The 18,863-nt window shown below is 34.4% G+C and overlaps 1 protein-coding gene across 3 annotated transcripts in view; it reads right to left on the reverse strand.

Moving 5' to 3' along the window:
* DPH6 (diphthamine biosynthesis 6) overlaps positions 1–18,863 on the reverse strand; it is a 238,271-nt gene that overhangs the window by 147,021 nt on the left and 72,387 nt on the right. For all 3 annotated transcript variants that reach the window (XM_016139599.2, XM_016139601.2, XM_036238889.1), the window contains exons 4-5: positions 14,244–14,317; positions 10,491–10,609 (exon numbers count right to left, since the gene is read on the reverse strand). In XM_016139599.2, the coding sequence (XP_015995085.2) occupies positions 10,491–10,609; positions 14,244–14,317 (193 nt within the window). The remainder of the gene's footprint in view (positions 1–10,490; positions 10,610–14,243; positions 14,318–18,863) is intronic.

An 18,863-nucleotide genomic window follows, 5' to 3' on the forward strand; every position in this document is an offset into this window, starting at 1 on the left:
ATGTTTTGTATGAAGAGTAAAGAAGACACACAGGAAACAGAGTAGGAAAGTTTTCTTCCCTATTCAGAAAGACCAAACTGAGTTTTTCTAAAAGAGAAAGTATAAAGGAAGGAATAATAATGATAGCTGCAGAAATTAATGAAATAAAAAAAACCCCCAGCATATCATATAGAAAATCAGCAAAATCCAAAGATTAAAATCTATAAGACCATAGACAAAAAAAGGCAAGTAATAAAATAATCATCAACTAGAATGAAAAAGATGATGTTAGGTAGTCAGTCAGACATGAGCAACAGGGGGAACAAAGGAAGAGGGGCCCGGCCCAGAGACTGCCTAAAGAACACCCTATTGGTAGTTAGAGAATCCTTCCTGCGTCCCTAGAGACAAAGGACAGAAGGGTCATAGTCTTAGCTAGCCTAATCTGGCTATAGACACCTGCGCAGAAGGTACTACCTTAATTTGCCTATAATTTAAGCTTCATTATAATACTATGTTTATGCCTGGAACTTCATGAATCTAACTATAACGGATTATTCTGGGTAAACACATACGCACTAGGCAAAGAGTTATATAGCAGCCAGGTGTCAATCAAAATGACCTACCTCACTTGCCAATCACCTAGGAATGCCTTTGGAACCACCCATCATGGCCCAAATATAAGACAGACATTCCCACTTCTGGGTCTTCTTTTTGGGGCCTTCTTTATCTTTCTAAAATATACTTTTAATAAATCTTTTCTAAATCTCACTGACCTGTGATTCTTCACTATGTCAATGAGGAAGAACTGAGGAAAAATGCTAACTACACTTCTGCACCAAAGATATCGCTCTCCCTCCCCACCACCGTTGGGGTGACATCAAACTCCTATAGGCCTTAACAGTAACAATGACATCAGTACCAATTCTACAGATGATAAAAAGACAATAAGAAGACATTAGGAACTTCCTTATAGTATTCCAAATTTAGAAGAAATGGACAAATTCAGGACAATACATCATGGATTATCATATGGCAATAAAAAGAAATCAAATACTGACCCAAGTTATAATATAGATAGATGAACCTTAAAAACATTATTCCAAGCGAAAAATGCCAGTCACAGAAGACCACGCATTGTAGGATTCCATTCATATGAAACTTCCAGAACAGGAAAGTCCATAAAGATAAAAATATGCAAAGTAGTTTCGTGGGGCATAGGACTAGGGATGGGAGAAGACAATTGGGGGAAAATGGGGAATGACTGTTAATGGGTACAGGTTTCTTTATGGGGGTACGAAAATGTTCTAAAATTCAATTGTGATGATTGTACAACCCTGTGAATTTACAGTTTACATAGGTGAATTGCATGGTATGTTAATTATAATACAAAAAAAAATCCTTCAAAAATAGTATACAGTTCATAATAGTTACATACTCAGACAAAGCAGATATAGAGCTCTTAAAAATGGGAGGGGAAAATTTGAGAAAGCATATGTAAAAAATTATTTTTAACTGTTCTCAACAATTATATTGGTGTTAGTGGTGGTATTAACATTGTTCTTCTGAGGCTGTTTCATATATTTTTAAAATTTTAATATCTATATTTATTGATATGCTTAATGCCAACATAAGTTTCCTGGAGCAGAATACATTACTATTACTACTGGCTCTTCTCTGACCCAGCTCTTACCCCAAGAACTATAGGTAAGGAGTCCCAGAGAAATAAATCTGAATGTTTACTCAGGAAAAGAAAAGGCAGTTGTTCTCCCTCCCCTGAGTTTCTTTGGAAAAGTAAAGAACTTGTATCTTCACACTTTCAAATGTAAAAAAAATCTCTTCGAGGGGGAAAGAGAACTAGTGTCTCCAGCGTTAAAACCCAGGAGATGTCTCCGAGGTCGTGGCCTCATTGCCCCCTGGTCTCCAGAGAAGTACATTTCTCTGGAGTTCTCATTGTCTATCCAGTTATACATAAAATTCTAATGCTTGTATATTAGCCTACATCCTAAGTTTCTGTAAAATTTGCTCGGAAAGGCTTAACTGTGTAGAAGCAGACATATTTTCTCTACAATCCAACATATGTAATGTACAAAACAAATGAGAAATTGAATTAAACCAAAAGACTGGATTGTCAAAATATACTCACAAATCTGAGACCTTATCCACTATCAATCTTTACTGGTAATTTAAAGGACAGAAATAATCAAACTGCATAGCAAATCAGGGAGATATACAGGACCATCAGAACAGCTTTCTAGGTCCCTTCTTGTCACACTGGATATACTCTGGCTCAGGTTAGCATACAAGGTCAATTAGAATTATAGTACCACTCTTGATTTCTGGCCCAACAAAAACAACTTTTCTCATTGCACATTCACATTCATGGTGACTCAGGTAGTGATCAGAAATTGTTCAATAAATTCTGGATTCCATCTGGTTTGAGGACATAACTATATCTTAGATATCACAGTATAGGTTTTAACAGTCATTGCTTCCAGATGTCATTATGCAACATGTTCTCTTCAGGACAACATGGTGTTGTTCTTTTATCTGTCTAATCCCAACCAATGTACCATGAGAAAGACAAATCCCCTTTATATCTGTTACCTGGGCCATTAGGAAACAAATATAACGCTTCCCCGTCAAGTAATGTCCTACCATAATCTAGGCTAACTGTAGTATTCCCATAAATTGGCATCCTTAGCTTGGTTTCTGATACTCCTGGACATTGATCTTTAAAAGCAACAACTTTCATAGTTATTAAAATATTCAGTAGTATTTCCCGGGTAAAGATATAGGCTCTCTTCCTTCACTCATGACTGATATGATGTTCCATTAAATAAATATTCTATTAGTCCAGTCATTTAAAGCTCTGTTGTCCCTCCAGGGCCATTTCTAGATGCAGCCAGTCTACTGGAATAGAGCTCCCTCTAGTGTCTCGATTGGGACTAGACAGTCCTTTTCATCATCCTGAGCTTTTGGGAACATTTTGGTTTGATGTAGTACCCCAAAACCAGCATCTACGACTGGCACAGCAGAGGCAACAGTAATTAAGCTAGAACATGGTTATTACCATGGTACATTAGTGATATTAGTGTAATTTAGGAAAATGGTTTGCACACTAAAATAATGTAAGTCCCCTGAGAGTTTCAATTAGTATATTATACCAACTACAGCTCTGCCTATTGTCTTAAGTTTTCCATAAATGTACTTTGCATAATTCCAGACAGGAGTTATCAGTAATATCAATTTATTATATCTCTCCCATATCCATCTCTCTCAAGGGTGGTGTTACAATTTCCTTAAATCAATTCTGTTTACATTAACATTTCTGTATTTGAAGAACTAAATCAAGCTGTGGTAGGCAGTAGAAAACTGCTTTCCATTATACTTATACAGAATCGGAGCAACATACTGTTTGTTTTTAATATTTATTTATTTATATTTATTAAGGTAACATTAGTTATAACATTATATAAATTTCAGGTATACAACATTATAATTGGATATCTGTATGCTCTATTGTGTACTCTCTATCAAAATCTAGTTTCCATCTGGTAGCATATATTTGACCCTCTTCACTCGTTTTTCCCTTCCTCTCATCTCCCTTACTTTCTGGTAACCACCAGTCTGTTTTCTGTATCTATGAGTTTGTTTTTGTTTTGTTTTGCTTGTTACTTTTCTGTTTTATATTCCACATGCATAAAATCATAAAGTTTTTGTCATTTTCCTTTTGGCTTACTTCAATTAGCATAATCCCTTCTAGGTCCATCCATATTGTAACAAATGACAGTATTTCATCTTTTATATGGGACAATACTATTCTATTTTACACACACACACACACACACACACACACACTACTTTACCCAGTCATCCACTGATGAACAACACTTAGGATGTTTCCATATTTTGGCTATTGTAAATAATGTTGCTGGACATATATCTTTTTGAATTCCTTTTTTTGTATTCTTTTAAATAAATATCCAGAAGAGGAATTACTGGATCATAGGGTAGTTCTATCCTTAAATTTTTGAGAAACCTGCTTTTCACAGCAGCTGCACAAATTTACATTCCTGGCCTGGTTTTGGTATCAGGGTAATGTCTCCTCTTCAATTTTTTTTCAGAAGAGTTTGAGAAAGACAGGTATCAAATCTTCTTTTAATATTGAATAGAATTTATCAGGGAAGGCATCTGGACCTGGACATTTTTTTGGGAGGGTTGGGTGAGAGAGTGATTATTATTTCTATTTCCTTACTAGTGATTGGTCTTTTAGGTTTTCTATTTTTTCATGATTCGGTCTAGGAAGGTTGTATAATTGTAAAAGTTTGTGCATTTCTCCTAGGTTGTCCATTACATAGTATTCTTTTATGATCCTTTGTATTTCTCTGGTATTAGTCTTAACTTCTCTTGGATTTCTGATTTTGATTCTTCTTTTTTCTTTCCTTTGTGAGTTTGGTTAGGGGTTTGTCAACTTAATTGTGTATTCAAAGAATCAGCTTTGTTTTGTTAATATTCTCTATTGTCTTTTTCATCTCTATTTCACTTAAATCCACACTGATTTTTATTATTTCCTTCCTTCTACTGACACTGGAATTTGTTTATTCTTCTTCTAGTTTCTTAAGGTGTAATGTTAGATTGATTATTTGAGATTTTTCTTGCTTCTTGAGGTAGGGCTGTATTGTTATAAAATTCCCTCTCAGGACCGCTTTTGCTGCATTCCAAAATTTTGGCATGTAGTATTTTCATTTTAATTTGTCTCCATGTATCTTTTTAACTTCTTTTATTTTTTCAATGACCCAATAGCTGTTTGGTAGCATGTTGTTTAATCTCCACATAGTTGTGCTTTTTCTGGCTTTCTTCTTACAGTTAATTTCTAGTTTCATATCACTATGTTCAGAAAATATTTGACATGATTTAATCTTCCTAAATCTGAGGCTTCTTTTGTGTCCCAACATATGGTTTATCCTTGAGAATGTTCCATTTGCACTTAAGAAAAATATGTATTCTGTCACTTTGGAATGGGAACTTTTGAAAATATGTAAGTCCATGTAGTCTATTGTGTCATTTAAAGCTAATGTTTCCTTGATGAATTTCTATCTGAATGATCTATCCATTGTTCTCAGTGGGGTGAAGTCTTCTTTTGTTGTGTTGCTATTTCTTCCTTTATTGTTATTAATTCGTTACTATATTTTGGTGCTTCTAAGTTGGGTACACATATGTTAATAAATGAAATGTCTTCTTGATGGATTATCCTATTTATTATTATGTTTTTCTTTGTCTCTTGTTACCTTTTTGTCTTAAAGTCTACTTTTATGATATATATATAAGTATGGCTACACCCTTTTTATACCATCATCTTCCATCTCCTTACTTTGAATCTATGTTTGTCACTGGAGCTAAAATGGGTCTCCTGAAGGCAGCATATAGATGGATCTTGTTTTTAAATCCATCCCACTACTCTGTGCCTTTTGATTGGTGAATTCAGTCTGTTTACATTTAAGGTGATTGTTGATATATGAAGACTTACTACTGCCATTTGATCTTTCATTTTCTCATTGCTATAGATCTCCATTGTTTCTCTTCCCTTGTGTTCTGTCTGCTACTTTAGTTTGGTGGCTTCTATAATTTGATTTTTTTCTCTGTTTTCTCATTGTTGTTGTTTTTATTTGTTGTTTGTTTGTTTGTTTTATGTTCTGTATCTCAGTTCTAAATTTTTGTTTTGTGGTTACCATGAGGTTGTATAAGACGTATCATAGATAAAATAGTACTTTTTCTTGTGATAGCATCTTGTCTTCTTTTACCTATAGAAGTTCAGTTCCTTTCATCCTCTTCCTTTATGTTTTTGTTGTCACATATTATTCCTTTTTATGTTGTGTTCATTACCAAATTGAAGCTGTTAGAGTTATTTTTAAGCTTTTTACCTTTCAACCTTTATGTTATAATTAAATATTTAGCATTTCATTCTGGAACAGTTACAATTTTCTGCTTGTTTGTTTGTTACCTTATTCAAAGTTTTGTATACTTTTGTCTTTTTGTTTCAGAAGCGCACCTTTCAACATTTCTTATAATGCAGGTTTTGTGATGGTAAATTCTCTCAGCTTTTATTTGTCTGGGAAACCTATTCTTGACTGATGGTTACTATCTTTCAATATTTTGAATATGTCATTCCACTCTCCCCTGGCTTGCAGAATTTCTGCTAAATACAGTAACCTGACGGGGTTTTCTTTGTAGGTTACTGTCTTTTTCCTTGGCTGCCTTGAGAATTTTTTCATTATTATTAACTTTTGACAGCTATAATATAATGTGTCTTGTAGAAAGTCTTTTTGTGTTGAGGTAATCAGCTGTTTTGTTAGCCTCTTGTATGTCCAGTTCCTTCTCTAAGTTTGGAAAATTCTCATTAATTATTTTTTTAAATTGGTTCTGTTCCCTTCTTCTCTTCTTTTGAGATACCTATTATTCTTACGTTGCCCTTTCTAATGGAGACAGTAATTCTCACAGAGTTCTTTAATTTTTAAAAAATATTAGTTCTCTCTCCTCTTCTACCTGAATCATTTCTAGATTTCTATCTTCAGCTCAAGAAGTTTTTCTTCCATATGATCTGCTCTATTTCCAGTGATTTCCAATGCATTCTTCATCTCATTTATTCAGTTCTTTAGCGTCAGAATTTCTGTTTGGTTCTTTCTCATAGTTTCGATCTCTTTTGTAAAGTACTTCTTTTATTCATTAATTTTATTCCTGAGCTCATCAAACTACCTTTGAGTTTTCTTCTATCTCAATGAGTTCCTTCATGAGAGCTCTTTTGAATCCTCTATCATTTAGATCTGAATCTTCTATGACTTTGAGTTTGATTTCTGAAGATTTATCATTTTCTTTTTGTGGTACTATGCTACCATTGTTCATGGTGCTTAAATGGTGGTCGCTCTGCTGGCTCACTTGAAGTAGCAAATACCTTCTTATTTAGGTATCACTTGATCTTAATAATTTATCAGGTTGGTAATTAAAGACCTTTCATTTTCTAGTAGGTGACTCTGTAGTGCAAGTTTTTGGTTTCTCTGAGCTGTGCTGCTTGTGCCTCTGGGGGTGCTAATGCCTCACTGCTACCATTGTCCCTGCAGTGGTGGGTGTCACTATGGTCATGAGTGTCACCACCAGGGTCATTGAGATAATGGGTGACCCCGATGTGTCCAAGTCTTTTGAGTCTTGGGGGACCACTGCCATGGCGGGGCATGGGGTAGGTAGGGAAAGAGGTGGGTTCGTTAACCCGGCTGCTAGTGCTGCCTGTTTTTCTATAGCTGCAGGAACTGTGTGTCCAAGAAGTTGTAATCACTTGCACTATCTCTGCTGTTGCTCTGGGACTCTCTGCTGTGGGTATTGCTGCAGCCAGGGGAGGAAGCCAGAGTAGTGAGTGCTGATACCACTGTTGCTCTTCTTTTCCTTTGCTAGGGCTGTAGGGGGTCTGGAGTCACAGATACCTTCTCCTTCACTGCTACTACACTTGTTGGGGCTGTGTTCTTAGCCGTGACATTTTAGGAACCAAAGTCACAAGCACCATCCCTGTCATTCTGCTTTCCCTATACATTCCAATTTGCCTACCTTCAGATGTATGGATATGTGGATCTCTCAGGAATATTAGTGTGTTGAGCAGAGGAAACTTTGTTGGGTCATAAATGTTCCACTAGTTGTAGATTGAAAGGGAGAGACAAAGGGATCTTGTCATGTGGCATGATGTCACCCTGTCCTTAATTCTTAAGCTTAGTCCTACTTTGGTTTTCTTCACTAGAGCATCTCTATATACTACAAATATTACCTTTGAGCCTTTCAGTATACAACCCTTATTTTCAATAGGGATTGCTGTTCATTTAGCCCAATATCTAACAATTCTAAGAAGTTCTACATTCTACCTCCATGGGTGCATATGGCCTAAGATTCCTTTCTGGGAATCGGGCAAACAGATCTGACCTTTCAGTTTTCTTTTTTTTTTTTTTTTAAGACTCTATTGCTTAACTGAGAGAATAAATTCATCCCCCTGTTTAATTATTTTTCCATCTAAATGATAGTCCTCATAATTGGCCTGAACTATTCTAGATTAGGATATAGTGAATTTACCAAAGCATTTTAAAAGGTGGTGCCAGAATGCCTCTCCCATCTTCTCAAACATAATAGTGCTTTATTAAATCTTCAATGGAAATTCCAACAATTTCCTATGTTATTATCTCTTTTTAAGAAGCCGTCTAAATAAATTCACCCAGTTGAGCTAGTTATCTGTTCTATTTCCATCTTTTCATTTTTCTCCCTTGTGACACCTTACTTTTGGATGGTTTAGAATTTTTTCCACCATGCAGCTCTATGCATGGTAACTAAACCAGCAGACCCGTTACTGCCCCCTGAATATTCTTTTAGCTCCCAAAGAGCAAAAATTTTGTGACCTACTCCCATCATGTCATCATTTGTGCCCATGACATCAAATTATATGTCTTCCAGTGGTCATCATAAAGCCTATACAGAGTTACCTGCTCTCGGATCATTTCTGTTATTACTTCAAAAGAAATACTCCATTTGCAGTTTGGGAAAGGAGTGAAGCCTTTACTCCTTTTAGGGTAAGACTGTCAAATTCCAGTCTTAACCCACTCTAGCAGATTAGCGGTCATACTATTCAGAAGCACACAGAATAGACTCTTATATCATTCATCTGCTCAACCTAAATAACCCTTTACATTCAACAAAGTCTATAATAGTGATGCGGCTCCCTGATCATTAATTATAATAATCCGTGACAATAATTATTCTCTAGGCTTTTGCTGGTATTTTCTATAAAGAGCCCTAACTTGTAAACAGAATACTTAGCATTCAGTAGTCACCTGACCTTGGTCTCCCACTATCTGTCTGTATGGCGATTCCAGTAATTGATTTAGTTATTTTGTAAGCAAATATAACTTTCAAGAAGAAGAAGGGTTTCCTGAGATGGATAAATACCGTCTCCTATTTTTTTTTTCTCTAACAACCATCTCTCTCTCTCTCTCTCTCTTTCCTTCCTTCCTTCCTTCCTTCCTTCCTTCCTTCCTTCCTTCCTTCCTTCCTTCCTTCCTTCCTTTTCTCCCTCCCTCCCTCCCTCCCTCCCTCTTTCTTTCTTCCTTTCTTTCTTTCTTTCGTTATTTTATAAGGTTCTGTAATTATTACCAGGGCTGTGAACAATAGCCGAGTCGTCATGATGATTTTCTACTCTCTCTTCTTTCTTGCCTAAAAGTATCTTATACAGCTGTGGGTCTGGAAAAAAAATCCCATTGACTACTCATGTTTACAATAACGAAAGATTGGATCATCAAATCAGACTCGTACAAACTAGAGACACTTTACCTAGTATCAAACTTTACTAATAATTTTAAAGATATAGGCAATCAAAGACCCTGGTGAAGCAGGGAGGGGACCTGAACCATCTGTGTCACCCTCTAGGTGTTTTTTAGATATTAGATCAGCTCTGACCCAGGTTAACAAGTAAAGTCTCTAAGCAATGCATGTAGTTTATATCTCTTATACAGAAGATAAGATACCTCAGTTATAAAATATGTCTATTTCATATTCAGATAGTTACATATTGTACATGACAAGTTCTAGGGAGTCATGTCCCAAACCCAAAATTTCCAAGTTTGTTTACCAAATCAATCATAGCAAGCAGTTACATCCTGCTAAGGACAGTCAAAAGATAAGCACTCTTCTCAGATGGTAAATACCATTAGTAACTTCATTTGTTTGTGTATGACAAGAAGTTAATGTTTTATAAGATTATATGGGGGTTCTTCTTTCTTTCTTTTCAGAGAATTTATCCCAGTTACTGGAAAGAATGTATTGCAGATCTGCTACTTGGTCTTCTTGTTCCTAGTAATTATGAGATGTTTTAATAAATTACATACTATGTATCCTTGAGAATCAAGATTTTTCATTATGAAATAAAGCACAGATGGAATATGTAATTATTATAGTTCTTACATAGTCCTGAATCTGATTTCAAAATGTCATGAATTCATGAGGTATTAGGTACACATGCACGCACGCGCGCGCGCGCGCACACACACACACACACACACACTATTTCCCATTAAAAGAACTGTAGGCATCTTGAAGAAATGGGATCTAGGTCTGCAACAGAAAACGTACAAGATGACCCATATGTTCATATGTTCATAGCAACACTATTTATACAGTCATGTGCCACTTATTGACACAAACTTAAATTCTAAATCCCATAAAAAGAACTTAAATGACTGTAATACAATATCAATTTTAGAACCAGTTATATATTAAAAAAAAAAAAAAAGATGAAGCTCACTAATAATTACTTTCGTAAATGGTCATCAAAAGCCTATTTTAAAATTTCCCTTTACTCAATTTCTTCAGCTTGTGATTTCACATTTTTATATTCTAAGTCATTTTTCCTTTTTTGTTGTAACTGCTTATTAGTGAACTCAGATTATCTGTGTGGTAACAGACAGCTCCTTAAAGGTCTGGCTACATACCCAAAGCTGCTACTTTGATGATGATTGCTTGAATGTTAGATGATATCATCTCTCGGAGCAAGTCTTCTTGGTTTCTCTGCCAAAGGTAAGCTAAAGGCTGAAGATCAAGCCTTTTACACCTATATAATAAAAAGAAAAAAATCAGATCATATCTTAATGTTCTACACGTGGATCCATAGCAATTACTTTGATTTTAAACATAATGCTTCTCTCAAGGATTTTAGCATTTAAAATGCTTTTGAAAACTTGTTTTGCATAATGAAGTTTATATATACAACATAAACATATTTAATTTCCAGAGGCTATGCATAAACAGATAAAAATGAAATCTTCAGGCAGATTAGAAGTATTAATTTTAGTAAGACTCTTTAAGTTTAGAAATCTATGCAAAAACACCTCCAAATGCCAATGGATGATTATTCTTGTTTTTAGAACTTCTCTGGATATCAACATGGTAAAGCATATGCAAAATGGGCAAATAAATTTAGCCTAATAAAATCATATGTTGATTAAATTTATGCCTATTGTTACATGAACTATTCAAATCTATTAACCAAATTAAAAAAAAAATTGACTCAGTGAAAAGAAAGTAATAGAACAAAAAGTACAATGTATCGAGCACCTAATATGCTGCAGGCATTGTACTACGTATTTTATATTATGGTGCAATAGGAAAGAACATAATTTTTGGAGTAAAATAAATCTGGGTTTGAAACCTACTTCTTCACTCAATAGCCAGGTGACTTTGGCAAGTCAAAACTAAGCTCTTAATCTTGAGTTTCCTAGTTCATAAAGTGAGACAAATTTATTCCCTGTCAAAGTTCTAGAGAAGACTTAGAGATTAGAAAGTAAAGTCATCCTTAACTCTTCTTTTCTTCACATTCCTTATCTAATCTACCACAATGCAGAATATGATCATTCCTTACCAACGTCACTGCTAACAACCTGGTCTGAGCACCAATATCTCTCATGCCAGGAACTTCTTTCCCTATTTCCATGCTTGTCCTTTTAAAATCAGTTTTCAATACAGATGCCAGTGTGATCCTTTTAAAACACAAAACGAACCATGGGATTCCTCTGATCGAAATCCTGGCCCACCCACCCCGCTGCCCAAATCACTCCCAGCAAAAGTTCATATAATAGACGTATGTGGATCTTGCCCTGGCTGGCTCTCATACGTCATCTCCTACTACTCACGCTTCACTCAGCCACCACTCCTGTCCTGCTCACTCTTGACTAATACTAGCCATGCTCCCCACCTTCTCCACTTGCTTCATGCTTTTGTTTAAATATCACTTTCTCAAGAACTATAATTGGTTGATTAAAAGTAATATAGGTAAAGAGTGTAGTACAATTCCTATATAAAACAGGTATTCAATAACAGTCCTCAAAGCTGAGTGACTTGTTCACATCACACAGGAAGTGGCTGAGATAAGATTTCAAATAAGAAATATAGCTCTAAAACCCATCATCCCTAATGTCTGTAAGGTTACCTGGTTGACCACTCCAGCCCATACTGATCTCTCTCTCTCTCTCTCTCTCTCTCTCTCAGAAAACCCCAATACTTAGTAAATGTACCACATGTGTGGTCATTTACTCATCTATGGTTTTAAAAATATCATTATTTTTTCATGTACACATACTCTGACTTCTAAATAAATCAAAACATTCCTAACTGGGAAGACTGTTTTATATAATTTTCATTTGTAAAATGTCCCAGAGGGTCTAGAGTAATGATGAGGCAGTTAAAAGTTTTAAAATAATAAAATTGAAAGTACACATGTAACACATGCATTACAGTTCCTGTTCTCTCACCAATGTTTAATGCCTACTAATCAAACTAGTCTATCACTTTTAGCTAAGATTTTTTTTATTATTATTAAAAACAAAAACTATTTCTTTCTGTTCTTATCACAAAATTATTGGTCATTGCTTTGATATCCATGATCTCTTGACTATTTGTAGATTTCAGTCAAACTTTTTCAGTCAAACTTCTTCACCTATTCAAATTTTTTAACAGTTCAAAATATCATGCCTCAAATATGTTTCCTCTGCAAATCACTGTTGAATTTGAGATTGTGACATTTACTAAATGCTTTACATCTTGAAAATATAATGATGCAACACAAACTACAAATTGAAGGTAGGCTATTTCAAAACTGAGTTTATAGACCAATGGACTCCCATTAACACTGCTTTAAAATTTTCAAGGATAAAATTGTTATAGATATGTTTTTATGGTATAAAATCTAAGCATTTTAACCATGTGGTGAAATGTACCTGAAACTGGATTTTGAGAAACTCTTGCCTCTGTCCATTAGTATGTTATGGGCCCTTCTTCCATATAGCCTCCTAACCAAGGGCACATTTCAATTGGCTTTTCACATTTTATAAACAGATGTTAGTCCTATCTACAATTGGCTATCCATAAAATTATGTGGGTTTAAACTTTTTGAAAAACACAGATTTGTAAACTAAATATGTCGTAGAAAAGATGACCTAAAAATAATTGGGAATAATATTATTTCTAACATATGGCTTAAGGGACACGCAACCCATCTCCATCTGTAGATTAGTTGTTCTCAAAAGTAAGCAGGTAGAATGTAAGGAAAACTTTTCAAAATACATATTTGACATCTCCCATTTCCACCTCCACTTTCCAGAGACTCTAATGTACTCTCGAATATGAGATCATCAGATTCCACTTCACATAATTATGCTTTGCCTTGCAATCCCTTCATTCACTTGTAAAATTCTGTATTTTTAACTGCTTTAAATTCATTATAGAACTAGAGAAAATAAATACAAACTTAAATTTAAGTTTTCACATCCATTAACACGCATTTAATGAGATAGTCAATATGAATGTTTCTTTGTCAAGAATACAAAATCATTACATAAATATAGCCCTTGTCTCATTTGCATTTATCATTTTGAATGGCAAAATTACTTCTAGGTTAAGTTGTGCTCGACATTAATACTGGAATGCACATTTTATTTTTTGCGAATGTAACTACATATAAAATCTCCATACAATATTTTACTTATCCAAATAAATAAAAAATAAAAAATAAATTCACATGGTGTTTTGCCAAATCAATATTAAATAATCAATATTATCATTTGCCCTTATGGTTTCTTACTAGATCAATGGAATGGACTGTTTGGGTATCTGTAGATACAGACAATGTTTTACTAGTGCTACATCCCTTAGAGGGGAGGAAAGAATGGGAAGCAACAACTTAAAAATTCCTTGGAAGTTGAATGGCTCTATATAAGTCTTTTGAGCATGAAATTTTTGGCCAATAACTGAATTCTAAGGACCAAAGAAGGGGAGAATTCTTAATAAGCTTTTTTTTTTTCTTTGAAACGTTACTACATTCCTTATATTAGATCCTGATTTTTGTTACAAATGATGAGCTAAAAGAGATGAAAAGGGTGTACCAATTCGAACAAGGAAAAATTGAAAATAATACTTTTGACTGACTTTAAAAATCTTTGCCTCAACTTTTATTATAAGTAATTTAGTTTTCCTTATGTAAGTAAGCTAGGAGTTTTCTCCATGTATGGCATAAGGATAGAAAAAAAGGTTAAGTACAACTTTGGTTACTTAGGTAGATACATATAGTTAATTTCATGGAGCATGGAGAATATCATACCTACTTGTTATTTGGATACTATCATATTTTTTATTTATTCATATTCTTAAAATACATGTAATTTAAAAACATAAGAGAATTAATGTTCTCTTACACATTTTCTACTCGAACACGCTGATAATCAGAAAGTATAGCACCTACTGATATCCCCTCTACTTCTTCTTTTTCCTGAAAAACAAAGGAAAAAAAATATAACTTTAAAAATAAACATGTGACTTTGTATCACGCTCTAAAAAGTATAAATGAACTATATCTCATCTAGAAAACCACCTTGAAGTAGAATAATTTATTGAAAATGCAATCTACATTCAGGAAAAAGAATACATATATTTAAGTCATCCTCTGAGCTGTGGGGAAAATAATTATTCTTCTTACTTGAAATTCAAATAAGCAGAGACCATTTTCCACTGAAAAGGCAAAGACTTAGGCAGCATTTCCAAAATGTTTTCTCACACATATTTTTAAAGACTCACTGATGCTCAATGGAAATTTCTGAGAAATTTCTATTTAAGGACAATATTTTCCCAGGTTGAATAACCTTTTTTTTTTTTCTTTTAAATTATGCAATGACATAAGTAGGTAAGGGAACACAATGATTTTTATCTGTAGATTACGAAAAAGATAATTGATATAGGAGCACCCAGGAAGCAGAGGTGGTAGAGCTACTGCCTGGATAATAGTACAGTACAGAGGATAAAACAAATTCTGTGATGGAAAGGAAGCAATGAATTATTATCAACAGCATTACAACTGAGACCATCCAGCAGTATATCCAGCAGAGTCCCACAGGGAAGAGGACTAGTCTATCCAGCGTGCTCATTAATGACATGGAGTAGAATGTAAATTCCAATATAATCAAGTTTACAGATGACACAAACCTAGGATGGATTAAAAAGAAAAGAAAGGAAGATCAATCAAGTACATGGATAGTTATGGACAACTTGGGGATTTGGAAGGACAGGTCTAAGATGAGATTTAATGTAAAGAAGTATAAGATAATACACTCAGGGAAGAATAATACATAATACAGGTATAAACTAGGGAACTGTTATCTAGAAAACAGATATGAAGAAAGTGACTGGGGGGTAATTACTAATAACAAACTGAACAGATATTCTCTGACTAGGTGTAAAAGAAAATCCATTCTAGCATATGAAGTGCAGAAGAAACTACTTCAGAGAGATGACTTTGTTATTAATACTCTGGTCTTTCCAAACTTGGAAACCTACAAAGAAAAACAATAGTTGTTTCGTATAAAACAACTTTAATACATAGAGACACGCTGAAATAACTCAGTGTGTCCTAAAATGGTGCTATAATAAATAAACAAAAATGCACAATAGGAATCGTTCTTTTTTTTTTGGAGATAAAGCCAATTTAAAATTTCCCCTCCAAAATGATAGGGAAATATCTGCCCAACCTCTCCAAAATAAAATGACTCTTTTTATTAGATAAAGTTTCCAGGAAAAGAGCTATTTCCTTTACTTTCCTATTTAAGCAACTTTGTGAGAACGTTTTCTTATAACCTTTCTCTAACCTTTGTAACCATTTTCTTTTCATAAAAGTCATTGTATTCATTAGAAAAAGACAAGGTACAGTTTTGCTCATTAAATGCAAATACGGCATAGATCAGAGTAGTGAACAGTGTTAGTGAAAGATCAAAATTTCAGTTCTGTCGTAAGAAAATATAAAGTACTAAACATTATATATGTGTGTGTGCGTGTGTGTGCATGTGTGTATGTATTTCTCTATAGATCATGGACACAGGATAAGTGATTTTCTTTCTTAACTAAGCCATTGTTTAAATAATACATGGCATTGATTATCCATTTAAAATGTGCTAACGTTCTATGATTTTCATTTAAGGCTCAGCACAACCCTAAAGTTATTATTATTTCTTCTTATGCTATATGCATTCTCTGAAATCCTCTCCTATTGCCATCTCTTTTATTTTCTATTTGATAATACCTAACAAATCAGCTCTAGAATTATATACTCAGCTGAATTCTGATTGTTCTTCAAAACGAGGCCTATATATAAAACATTAATTATTTTAATGTGAGAATCTTTGACAAATAAGGGCAGTATAAAAAAAAAATTTGACCCGAAAAGTAAAAAAACAAAAAAGCAACTAAAAATAAATGATTACAAATTATTATAGCAATAATACAAAAGAGGGGTAAAATTCTCAATAAAGAAAAACTAAAATGTGTCTAATTGTAGAAGAAAACTCTTCCCTTGCAAGAAATGGAGATAAAGCTAAAGACCCACTTTGGTTTTGCTCCTGAAAAATGTACAAAATTACTTTGAAAAACCAGTTGAGATCAAATGTCGTAAGCCCACTACTTGTACCTACCTACTCTTGATCTGAGGAAACTTGATAACCATAGTGCAAGGCAGAGCTAATGGTAGGTAGGACAACCAAGAGTTTACTCAGAAGTCCGTAATTAGGATATAGATCTAACTAATGATTTATTCGACGATCCTGATTACTGCTACCCATCAGAAATCTATTCCTCCCACTGACTAGTTCTATGATTTGAAACAAGTTATGTAATCTCTCTGTTCCAGTTTCCTTATCCATAAAGTGAGGATAATAATAGTTCTTGTTTTATAGGGTTATTATAAAGATTAAGTAAAATAATTCAGATAAATAACAATGTGCAGCACCTAGTAAGTATTCAGTAAATATTTTCTTCTATCATTTTCATAATCTTCTTCATTGTTACTACTACTTCTATAACTACTATTGTTACTACCTCTACTATTACTACTACTGACCACCACCCCTACCACCACTGCCACCACAATTAGCACTATTACTACTATGGATTAAAGGCCTAACTTGGCAGACACAGTTCTTCATTCCTGAGTGTTAACTTCCTGCTCTTTATCACTTCTCAACACTAGCCTACTGAACCTATGATGGTTAATTTTATGTATCAACTTGATTGGGCTACAGGATCCCCACATATATGGGAAAATGTTATTTCTGTGAGGATGTTTCTGGAAAATATTAGGATTTGAATTGGTAAGCTGAGTAAGAAAGATAGTCCTAATTAACGTTGATGAGCATCGTCCAATTGGTTGAGTGATTGAACAGAGTTAAAAGGCAGAAGGGCAAATTTGCTCTCTGCTTGAGCTGGGACATCCATCTTTTCCAGCCCTCAAACACTGGCACTCCTGATTATTGGGCCTTTAGACTTGGACTAGGATTTTGGTTCCCCTGTTTCTCAGGCCTTTGGGTTTGCGTTACACCACCAGATTTCTGGGGCCTTCAGCTCAGTTTGCAAATGGCACATCATAGGACATAGTCTCCATAATTAAATGAACCAATCCCTCATAATAAATCTGTATTTTCTTTCTATATCCTGTAAGTTCTGTTTCTCTGGAGAATCTAACTTATGCAATTCAGATAGAGGAAAGAATAGGAGCCAAAGCAAAAATATAAGGGGCTTGGCGTATAAGGAATGGTCAGCGATGTGAGGGTGGCTGCCGTTGACAGCACACCAAGAAGTGGAAAAGGCAGAAATAAGCTGGGATCAGACTATTCAGAAACATGGCCTGCATCCTGAAAGCAACTGAGAACCCCTCCTTGTAGGACTTCTTTTTTTTTTTTTTTTAAATCAACTCTCCTAAGGTATAATTTACATACAATAAACTGCAGGCATTTAAAAAACACAATTCAATGAGTTTTGACAAATGTATACACCAGTGAAATTGCCAGGATAATCAAGATACAAACTATTTCAATTACACCCAAAATAAACCTTGCTCCTCTTTGCAGCCCAACCCTCCTGTCCTGGCTTCAGGCAACTATTAATCTGCTTTATGTTATTATAAGTTAGTTTGCATTTTCTAAAATGTTATATAAATAGCATCATATTATATGCATCCTTTTGTTTCTAGCTTCTTTCATTCAGTATAATGATTTTGAGATTGATACATCTTGTGGACATCCATAGTTCTTTCCTTTACATTCCGTTTTAATCCATTATATGGATATACCACATTTGTTGATCTCTTCCTTTGTTGATGGATATTTGGGGTTCCTCCAGTTTGGGGTTCTTATGAATAAAGCAGCTAAGAATTTCTTTATTTCTTTTCACTTCTTTTGGGTCACTAACAATTTTAAGAAGATATGATCATATTTAGAAGAAAGATAAGTCTGGCAACAGTGTGACAGATTGGCTAGAGAGTACAGAAAGAGAAGAAGGTGTCTAGTCCAAAAGAACTGAAGAATAGAGATAAAGGCCAAATTCTAAAAACAATTTTAGAAAAAAAAATAGGACTCAAGAACCATTTTAACAAAGACAAAAAGCAAACACAAAGGATGGGACCAATGATTCTAGCTTAAGTGACTACTATGTCTTAAAAAAATACATAGTTGACCCTTGAACAACATGGCTTTGACCTGCGTGGGTCCACTTATACGTGGACTTTTTCCAATAAATATGTACAGTACTGTAAATGTATTTTCTCTTCCTTATGATTTTAATAACATTTTCTTTTCTCTAGCTTACTTTAGTGTAAGAATACAGTATATAATATTGTTAGTTATGATCACAGAGGGAAAAGTTGCAGTCATGTCTGATGCAAACAAGAGCAAAACATTTGACATATCACTGCCATTCTTCAAAGAATGAGTTTCAGATCCTCAGTAAAATGAACATGATTACTCAACCAATGAATATCTATTGCTAAATTCAACACA

Source organism: Rousettus aegyptiacus, unplaced genomic scaffold, assembly GCF_014176215.1.
Source record: "Rousettus aegyptiacus isolate mRouAeg1 unplaced genomic scaffold, mRouAeg1.p scaffold_m13_p_3, whole genome shotgun sequence".
Lineage (NCBI taxonomy): Eukaryota > Metazoa > Chordata > Mammalia > Chiroptera > Pteropodidae > Rousettus > Rousettus aegyptiacus.